Source organism: Abramis brama (genome assembly GCF_963993115.1).
Source record: "Abramis brama genome assembly, chromosome: 2".
NCBI lineage: Eukaryota > Metazoa > Chordata > Actinopteri > Cypriniformes > Leuciscidae > Abramis > Abramis brama.
This window is the reverse complement of record NC_139964.1, coordinates 59492581-59503564: the sequence shown is the minus strand read 5'-3', so window position 1 is coordinate 59503564 and position 10984 is coordinate 59492581. Positions and strand designations below refer to the sequence as shown.

Below are 10984 nucleotides of genomic sequence, written 5' to 3'. Positions count from 1 at the left end.
TGGGTTTGGTCTTCTAAATGCGAATTTTGTCATTGTTTTGGAGCACACTAGCTTATAACAGTAAGGCAAACATATTCATACTAAAAGCCAAAAATCTTTAAATATGGCACTATTTGAGGGAACAGCCATTTGGGTGTCCGAAACCATTGTGGACGTTATTGAGTGACTTATTCAATCTCACATTCAATCCCACTACTGGAACTGTGTTCTAGAAATAAATGTGATATTGATATGAGGGTAGGAAGGCAGGCATAGATTCAGAGGCATAAGGTACTGTAAGTATTACACACAACAATGCAACAATAATAAAACAATGCATTGACATTTACTTTTGATACTCAAGTACTTTTAAAAACGAGTACTTCTGTAAAAATCTTTAAACATTTTTTACTTCAGTAAAAATCAGTCTTTACAACTTTCTTGTAACGGAGTAATATTTGACCAGTAGTATCTGTACTTTCACTCAAGTAAGGAAGTTGTTTGTCCAGCTCTGAAAACATCTGTTCATAATCTGTGATTACACAATTCCAATACGAACAGCACCGGGAGGCGTCTGGAAAAACTGCACTGATCAATCCGCATTTTTAAGCCAGCTAATTTTACAGAAGGCTCATATTCAAAATGTCCTTCTCATATAACGCCAACGACCGCACAAATGGGCTTCCTTTGTGAAATATAGCAGACCACCGTTTTAAATAACAGTTTAAAAAAGGTGGTCTGCTATTTTTCTCAAAGGAAGCTCAGACAGACAGATAGATAGATAGATAGATAGATAGATAGATAGATAGATAGATAGATAGATAGATAGATAGATAGATAGATAGATAGATAGATAGATAGATGACAAATAAAAGTTCCAGATGGACAAACATTAAATCCAGTGTGAATAACAATATCTTAAAATAAACTAGAGAGTGGATACACAGATATGGCCTATGAATGAAATTCATGCATTTATTTGTCATTTAAACTGATGCAAACAGGGAAAGAGAGTAGAAAACACTTATTATCCTGTCGCCCCCTCTAGTGGACAGCATTAAGTATTACGGCCTTCATTGCTCAGATAACGCAAGTCAATGGATTTTTTGGAAAGTAAGTCTGACCAGTTAGAAAAGATATAAGCGAGTCAGACCAGTCTGAAGGTCTGAGCTGAGTTTGGTGAAGCATTAAAGTTCAAGGCGGAGTCAATTTCTCATAATAATAATAAATAATAATAATAATAATGTTCAAATATGCTGGCTTTCTTAAGCCAACATAATAAAGAAAACTCAGAGAACTAATTCAGTATGTAATAAAATTTTATTAGTTTTATAATAAAACTAATAACATTTTAAAGGTATGCCGTGCTCTTCAACCGACATGATTTTAATTAATCTCAAACCTGGTAATTTTGTAAGTATTAATGTACGTTCACTGATTCTAGCTTCTCTCTTTTTCATGTGAACTGAGTAGGCTACACATGCTTACATTCATAAATATAAACTTTATTTCTATTCAATTTTCAAAATTATTTATAGCCTACATATGTCACAGGCCTACCTGCCTTTTGATGTAAATAAAAGACGAGAGTGGTAAATGTTACGGACATATTACCATGGTACAGTTCAGCCTATTATTGATTTTTATTTCCGCTTCCCTTTTATCCAAAGAGACGGAACTTGCACTGTATTTATCAATGGGAAATACATCATGCTAAAATAATCTGTCATATAGGCTACTGTGGCTCACATTATTGGGGTCGCTTGCAAGTAGCAGCAGCACGAATTACGTGACCAGCAACATATTTCTGCTTCAAATATTGTGCGTAGTTAACAGTGAGTGGTGGTTTCAGACATTATTTTATTAAAGTACAGTGCCGCACTCGTACTGACTCTTATTCTGCCTGACAGAAGAAAGGCTCGTAGCTTACTGAAGGCGGAGCGTTTTGACCAATCAGATGAAAGGGGCGTTTCAGCACCGCCCACGTGTGCAAATGAAATATCGAACCCATAAACCGATTTGTAAACCACAAACGAAAAATGAAAAACCGAGCCAAAATCTCATTTTTCGTTTTTTAAACTAAACTAAAAAACGAATAAACGAACTGGTTTTCATTTCTCGTTATTCCATTCCAAACAGGAAATGAAATGATCAAAAAGTACACAGACCCACTTCTCACCTCAGTGACTGAATGTGCTGATTAATAAAGGTAATTAAAATGCAAGGCAAAAGTCATCACATTTATCTGAATTTGCGGTGCCAATTTGACATAATACTGTACCGTGGTGTTTGCATGGATCCCTCAGGAAAGCATTGCATATTTGCATAGTATAGGTAGCCTACTTGTTTTGTCAATACCAAAACTCTGTTCTCAATTTACTGTACATCTTAGAGCCAGGAAAAAGTAGAGCACATATCGACATTTATATCTATGGCAAGAAACCAAAGACATCGCCAGGGTTATTTAGCTTTATTGAATCTGCATATTCGGCATTCCCTTGAGTTCAGTTTCTGGCTGTCAGAACTACTTTTTATCTTCATTGTAAATTCACACATTTCCAAGGAAAAGTAGAAACTTGTAAGAATCCTACAAGAGTAGCATGTATTTCATTCAAGTGTTTACATAAGCATTTACAGCGCCTTGGCAAAAGTAATCAGGCCTTGACCAATTCTGTCATGTTACTGGATTACACAGTCCCACATTGCAGTTGTGCCCATTTCAAAGCACTGAAACAAAATTCTCAGAATGTTATTGTTTTGTTACATTTAATCCCTACATTGTAATATTTTGGAACCTTTTTACAGCTATGACAGCATCACTCAAAAATGTTTAAATAGCGTAATTGTAAGACACTCCCCTTTTTGTTGAATGTATATGTATTTCATAAATATCATATCATCCAATACTCTGCAAACTGCAAATTTTTAGATAATTTCTGCCCCAAAACCAACTTTTATTCCTATTTTCCAACATAAAACAATGACAAATTAAAATAACTTCTAAACACAAGCATGACTAACGTCATATTTATAACTCAGTAAAGTATCAGAGCTGGTTAAATGACTGAATATTTTTGCAAGGCACTGTACATGGTTCATCAGCATTCATCATCGCAGAGCAGGGGGATGTCTTATTCGATGCATCTCCCCCATACCTGATTATAATAATATACTAATTAATATTCACATACAGTAAAAAGTAAGCAGTCAAAGAAAAGAAAAAACAGCTCCAAAAACATTGTAATAGTATAATCTATAAATAATGTCTGTCTATACTAAAACAGTCTTGAAATTAAATCATTTGTACATGCTATTCAAAATACAAAAATAAGATTTCAGTCATGTTAGATTCTAGCATAACTTCAGCCCTCCGGGTGCATAACACAAGTAACGTCACACTATGATGTGCACGTATCATAGCACTAATGTGAGAAACCTTCACCGGGTGAGTGCCAGCGGCTCACTGATCAGTTACTGAGAAAAAGAAAATTCAAACCTGTTCCACCGAGAGCATCATGTCCTTAAACGTTCACCGTAAGTCCATATCAGATGTGTTTCTTGCTCAAGTACACTTTCCAATGAGAACTTTCTATGAAAATTAAATACATGAACTGACAATGCTTCCAGTGCACATTGCTGATATAGTGTATTGACTGGTGTGGTTTAGGGTTTACGTCAACATGAAATGGCGCACGCAAACAATTTTTCTTATGTAATGTGACATTTGTGAGTGAAATAGGATATTCAGTATTAAAAATAATGTAGTGTGGGACTCAAGTCCACCATTCCCAAAAGTATCCCATTAGTAACGCTTTGTAAATCAATCAAATTAGTGTAAATTTCTTTCAATTTTAACTTTAACTGACATTAAATTGATGCACTAACAATTCGATAAAAAGATGTTAGAAAATCTAATTCATAGCCTGCACATCAACCAAAAAGACAAGTCGTTTTAGTGGCGGAGCAGGTTATTACATTTTGATTTATAATATTTTTTTATCTTTGGAATAGCATGCATTGATGCATCATACACAATACAACCAGAAAAATTGATTAAGAAAATAAATTGTCAATTTTGATTTCAAGCTGACTTTTAGGATCACCCAAAATCTTAACCCTCATGTTGTGTTCGGGTTATTTTGACCTGGAGAGGATTTTCCTTTTCCAAAAATGTTAATGTTATCGCGTTAGAATAAAACTGACTGACTTCACTCACACAGGGTATAACTACTTCCCAATTTTTTGGGGGGATAATTTTTGTACTTTTTTGGAGATTTTTTCCCCCCCAACCTTGTTACACTTGTGGTATTACACTTGTACAAAATGGAACAAAGCCACACTTGTGGTGTTCCCGGTCAAAAATGACCGGCATACAAAAAATAGCTTATAAATCTCTCGTTATGCTATATTATCACCAAATATTGGATTCAATCTTTTTCTCAACTTGATTTCTGTCAATTAGGACAGGTTTTGTATTTATGTTTGAAACTGACTGATTTTTGGGTGAACTATCCCTTTAATGATATGATGCAATGAAGACACAAAAATGAGTTTGTCTGCTTTGCTGATTATGGCACTTTTCTGTCCCTTTTCTGTCCCTTAAAATCCATCATTTTATTTACTCACCCCATCTGTCTTGTAAATGACTTTCGATTTGGTTAAATCTCAGAGAGAAATGAAAAATATTGCAGCAGCAAACAAAAGAACAAACAAGAATCGGTTGTTGTCAAGGTAATAGTTATTGATATCATCACTGATTATTGTTATTATCAAAGTGCTGTACAGTACAGACTAGCAATACTATAGCTGTGTGGTCACCGAATCGTCCTGTTCCGTCACCCAGCGGGACGAGTCTGGCGTTCGTCCGCCGCAGGGCCCGACCAACCCCTGGAACACGTCCTCGTTTGAGTCCAGGAGGCGGGAGCTGGAGGCGGAGAAACTGGAAGCACAGTGCAGGGAAGAAGGTGGAGACAGAGGTCCTAATGTCAGTAAAACATCCCTCCCATTAGCTCTCTGTCTGGTTGGCATTGCAACACTGTCGCCCTCGTTTAAAGCGGCCACGTCCACCTGATTGAGGTTGGTCTCGCTGCGGGTGACCGGACCGTCGCCTCTGGTGAAGCCCAAGTCCTGCCAGGCCCCCGGCGGGTGAAGCAATCCATCTGAGATAGTGTATGTTGCAGCAGTGATACCTGCGGCCTGCGGGATGTGGCTGCCCATGCGTGAGAACAGCAGCCCGAGCCGTCTGAAGGAGTTCTTCTTGGAACTAGAGAAGCGTGAAAAGCGCCTCCAAGTTCGTGAAAGTGCAGGTCTTGCCGGAGCCACTGAGGACAGGGAAGAGGAGGGCGAGGGATTCTTCCTCAGTCCGTTGATCTTTGGTTTACCTTCCCTGTACGCAGACGATGCTGTCGCCGTCGTGGAGGCCTCCATTCCGGAGATGGAGCGGAAAAGGGCGGAGACTCCGTACGACGGATCTGAAGGCGTAATGGTTTTGAAAGAGACGCCTTTGGCCCCGATGCTGCTCCCGTCGCTGTGGTAACAGGCCTCGCCGTCGTCGCTGGCCTCGTCCCGAAGCGTGGCCTCGCTGCTCGAGGAATAGTTCCGCCGGGGCGGCTTTCGGTTGCCGAGAAGGTCCAAAACTTCGTAGCGGAAGCTGGAAATGTCCTGTTTCAGCTCCTACGGCAGAGTATTACAGAATTACATGATGCATTCGAAAAACATCCTCATCATGCACGACAAAAGTAAATCACTACTAGTCAGAACATATTCAATGTTACTGTTCTGACGAACTGTTTTAAGAAAACTAAAATGAAGGCACTGTCATGGATTAATTGCTTTATGACTTTATGTGCAATTTATGGATGAAAATATCCTGTTGGTATATCATTGTAAAAAAACATCTGTGAAATTTATGGTAAAATGGCAGCTGTGGTTGCCAGAACTGTACTATAAAAAAAAAATTGCTAACAACATTTTAAATTTTACAGATTGAACTTAAATTTACTGTAAAAAAACGTATTTCATTAACTGATATAATGTTAATAGTAACACTTTAGTTTGAGGAACACATATTCACCATTAACTATGACTTTTGCCTCAATAAACTCCTAATTTACTGCTTATTAATAGTTAGTAAGGTAGTTGTTGTAGTGGTTAAGTTTAGGTATTGGGTGGGTTAAAGGGTTAGTTCACCCAAAAATGAAAATTCTGTCAGTAATTACTCACCCTCATGTTGTTCCAACCCCGTAAGACCTTCATTCATCTTCGGAACACAAATTAAGATATTTTTGATGAAATCTGAGAGCTGGATCACTCCTCCATAGGCTTCTAAGACATTATAACTTGCTGGCCCAGAAAATGCATTAAAGACATCGTTAATATAGTCCAAGTGACTACAGTGGCTCAATCTTAAGTTTATAAAGCGACGAGAATACTTTTTGTGTGCAAAAAACAACAAAAATAATGACTTTATTCAACTATTCATTTCCTTCTCACTGGGCCTCGAGTTTTTTCACGTAGTGTTTTAGCGCAGCGCATCTGTGTTGTACGTCACACGCATCACACACATGACCAGCGTCGGCCAATAGTGAGCCTACGTGGTGACATGCAACACAGACGCGCTGCGCTATTACACTACGTGAAAAAACTCGAGGCCCAGAGAGAAGGAAATGAATAGTGGAATAAAGTCGTTATTTTTGGGGGTTTTTGTGCACAAAAAGTATTCTCGTCGCTTTATAAACTTAAGATTGAGCCACTGTAGTCACTTGGACTATATTAACGATGTCTTTAATGCATTTTCTGGGCCAGTAAGTTATAATGTCTTAGAAGCCTATGGAGGAGTGATCCAGCTCTCAGATTTCATCAAAAATATCTTAATTTGTGTTCCGAAGATGAACAAAGGTCTTACGGGGTTGGAACAACATGAGGGTGAGTAATTACTGACAGAATTTTCATTTTTGGGTGAACTAACCCTTTAAGGGATGTAGAATATGGTCATGCAGAAAAGGGCATTAATATGTGCTTTATAAGTACTAATAAACAGCCAATTTGCAAGTAATATGCAAGCTAATAAGCAAAGAGTTAACAGTGAGAATTGGTCCCCAGACTAAAGTGTGACCATGTTAATATACAAAAGTACTAAAATCTGTCTTGTACCTTTATAATATACTGACAACCATCTTAGAAATAGAGAAACCACATGATAAATCAAAGTAGCGTTTCCATGAGCTGAGGTAAATACTAATTTCCAAAACTTTTTTAGCAAAAAATTTTACTGTACAATTATATGAATTGTCCCTTTAGATATAGTTTATCACTGTATTTTGTAAGGAAAGTACCATTACTGTTAACCAATAAACAGGTTTTTTATTCTTAAAATAGTGATCATAATATATATTTCACATTTTTTCAAGTTTTTAACACGTGTGCTAGTGTACCAGAAATGTTTGTTACATGAGAATTAGTAACAAAAAGTAACAATTGCGAATAAAAATAATAATAAATAAAATACAAAAGAAGATGCCCAGATTTTCTAGAAACACGGGAGCATTTGAAGAATGATTATTTGTGACAGTTTTTTTTGTTGGTGAGCATCCATTTCCTTATGTCTATGCAAGATTAATAGAGAGCAGTCGGTTTCAGAAGCACCTTAAAATTCTCCTCCGTCAGCCCTTCGTTTGTCTTAGCGTTGCGGATCATGGACGCCACGTACCTCTTCACTAGACTACGGATGACCTCCTGAGGGGTTGAAGGAGAAGAAGAGAAAGCAAGCAATCAGACAGAACTCCCTAATCTTGTTAATCTGGAAATGTACAGCTGGATCGTTGGTGTGACATTGCAAGGAAAAAGAGAGATGGGAAAAACAAAGCCAGAGGCGAAGTGATGTAATGCAATTACATGCACAATTTTGTTTTCTTCTATGTGTGTAATTGCAGAGCTTTATCTGCTGGCATACCTGATAATGCTGATTCTGTATCAGCCTGTCAACATGCTTTTCCTAAAAGGAGAAACAAATATTCACACTGTAATTATAGGGTAATTGAGCTCATTGACTAATCAAATACATGGCACTTATTTATTTGTTTGTTGGTATTCAATTAAATTCCAGGGTCATTCACAATAAACTGTGGCATTTGTGCGCTACGTGTCCCCATTACTTACAATTGACATTAACAGGGCACTAAAGTTTAAATGAATTATAATATAATGAGTAAATTCATTATATATAATTTAGTGTCGATTACAGATTTAATTATGTTTGTCATTCAATATGCATGTTCACATTCGTCATTTCTGCATTTGAATGGCCTTGAATAGTAAACCATACATTTACCGTAGTTTTTGCATATTATTTACTGTACTGTTGTAAGTCGTTTCCCTACTGTACTTTGATGATTGTAAATTTAGGGTAAAAAAAAAAAAAAGTTTCTGTTACCACTATGTTAGCATTTATATCGGCCTCGCCAATATTAATTTCACACTGCAGTTAGAATATTTTTAGCATAGGAGAGTTTGATAAACACACAATACCATTAAAAAATTTTGCAGACTGTAAGATTTTTTTTTCACAGAAGTAAGAATTTTTGAAAGAAGTCTCTTCTTCTCTTCCAGGTAACCAAGACTTCATTCATTTGATTAAAAATCCAGTAAAAACAGAAATAATGTGAAATATTATTCATTTGATGGCAAAGCTGTATTTTCAGCAGCATTACTCCAGTCTTCAGTGTCACATGATCCTTCAGAAATCATTATAATATGCCTATTTGATACTCAAGAAACATTTCTGATTATTATCAATGTTGAAAACAGTTTTGCTGCTTAATATTTTTGTGAAAACTGTTTTTTTCAGGATTGGTTGATGTACATGAAAGCTACATGTACAGCATTTATTTGAAATAGAAATCTTTTGGGTTACACTTTATTTTAAGGTGTCTTTATTACACTATAATTATACATTTAAGTACTGAGTAATATTAAGCAACTACATATCTAAGGTTTAGGGTTAATAGCATGTAATAATGCATAATTTAGTAACTGAATGTAACAAGTCAAGTCAAGTATATTTGTATAGCGCTTTTCACAATACAGATTATATCAAAGCATCTTCACAGTATTAAATTAAAATAATACAACAAGGTTTGTTTCTAGTGGAATTTATTGAATGATAAAATTAAATTAAATATCCCCAAAATATCCCCAACTGAGCAAGCCAAAGGCAACAGTGGCAAGGAACCGAAAAACTCCATCAAGTGACCTATAATGGTGACCTGAAACTCCATCAAGTGACCTAATGGAGAAAAAAAAAACCTTGGGAGAACCCAGGCTCAGTCGGGGGCCAGTTCTCCTCTGGTGTTTATGAACTAGAGGCCGGATAAAGAGTCAAATAAAGTGTTACCATCTTTTGTTACATTATGAATGTCTTTACTGTCACTTTTAATGCATTCTTGCTGAATTTTGTTTTATTTTTTTTATTGCACTGACCCCAAACTTTTAAACAGTAGTGTACAAAAAAAAGTTGGATAGTAAAAAGACACAGTAACTATGGAAACAAAGAAACAATCTTGGGTTTATATCAACACTTTCCTTTCACATCCACAATGAGGGAAATAATCAAGATGTTCAAATGCTATTTAAATGTAAATTCTCATGTGCAGCCCTGCAATGCTTTTGCACTGTATCGAGATGTGTTTATCCAGCAGATGCTTTTTCAATTGGATATTCGCACACTCTGAAAACCAGGGCAAAATGTGATGCACATGCAGAAAAAGGCATTCTGATATTGCAGTATGAGCTGTAAAAGATCTTTAATATTCTTATCAGATATTGCAGGAGAGCTGCTCTCCTCTTAGCTCTACATGTAGGCAGCTTTATATAATGATCAAGGTTTGATCCCAGCACAGCAATGCCAGCAAACATGTGGGAGAGAGTTTTGAGTGAGTGTGCTTCGGTTGTGTGTGTGTGTGTGTGTGTGCGCGCGTGAATGACAGTGGAATCAGTGCATCAGGTGGAACAAGAGAGGTTATATTCGAAACAGAAATGACGAAAGTCCCGGGAGTTTCGAGGGAAGTTGCATGGCAACACAGGAGGTTAAACTCCAGACAGACTTGGGCCATGTTACACCTCATTACATCATCAAAGGAGACATACAAACTTGTTGAATAAAGGAATCTTCCTTCATAGAAGTTTAATTAATTCACATGAAACTCCACTGATTCAATTGAAATGAAATTTGCTACCAATCTGGCCACTCTGAATGAAAGCAGTATTTGGAGTTCGGGGGGAGGGGGGGCTGACAAGCTGATTGTGATGTAAAAAAAAAAGGCAAAGACCTGTCTCATGAATATTGATTAGGTCATGCTGACGTTGCTAGGTAACCTTCCTGGTTATCTAACTTAATTAATATTCATGCACCAAGCCTTTGCCATAGTAGCCCTGATAAATGGGTATTTCAGATAAAATGCAGCTGACCATGCTAAAAACTATGTTAAACCGCATGTTGCCAATTCTTTTATAAGAATTATCCAAGCTGTTTTCTTGACCTCATATTAATTGATAGACTACACAAAATAATTGTACTTTTAAAAATGTAAAATGCAAGACCATTTAAATGGTACTACTGAAGACAAGAAGTAATGGTTACCAGTTTTCAGTTAAAATATACACTACCTGGAATACAATATTTTTATTCAGCAAGGAAGCATAAAAGTGACAGTAAAGACATTTAAAATGTTACAAAAGATTTATATCTCAAATAAATGCTGTTCTTTTGAATTTTCTATTGATCGAAGAATCACGTAAAAAATGTATCACGGTTTCCACAAAAATATTAAGCTGTTTTCAACATTGATAATAATCATAAATGTTTCTTGAGCAGCAAATCAGCATATTAAAATGATTTCTGAAGGATCATGTGATACTGAAGACTGGAGGAATGATGCTGAAAATTCAGCTTTGCATCACATGAATAAATTACATTTTAGAATATTGAAATAGAAAACAGTTATTTTAA

General features: G+C 36.4%; 1 protein-coding gene across 1 annotated transcript in view; it reads right to left on the bottom strand.

Annotated features, from left to right (window-relative positions):
- Positions 1-2440: 2440 nt before the first annotated feature.
- Positions 2441-10984, bottom strand: part of trpc5a (transient receptor potential cation channel, subfamily C, member 5a) — a 70485-nt gene continuing 61941 nt past the window's right edge. The window contains exons 9-11 of the mRNA XM_084090717.1: positions 7931-7972; positions 7624-7713; positions 2441-5652 (exon numbers count right to left, since the gene is read on the bottom strand). Of these exons, the coding sequence (XP_083946843.1) occupies positions 4780-5652; positions 7624-7713; positions 7931-7972 (1005 nt within the window). The 3' untranslated portion in view covers positions 2441-4779. The remainder of the gene's footprint in view (positions 5653-7623; positions 7714-7930; positions 7973-10984) is intronic.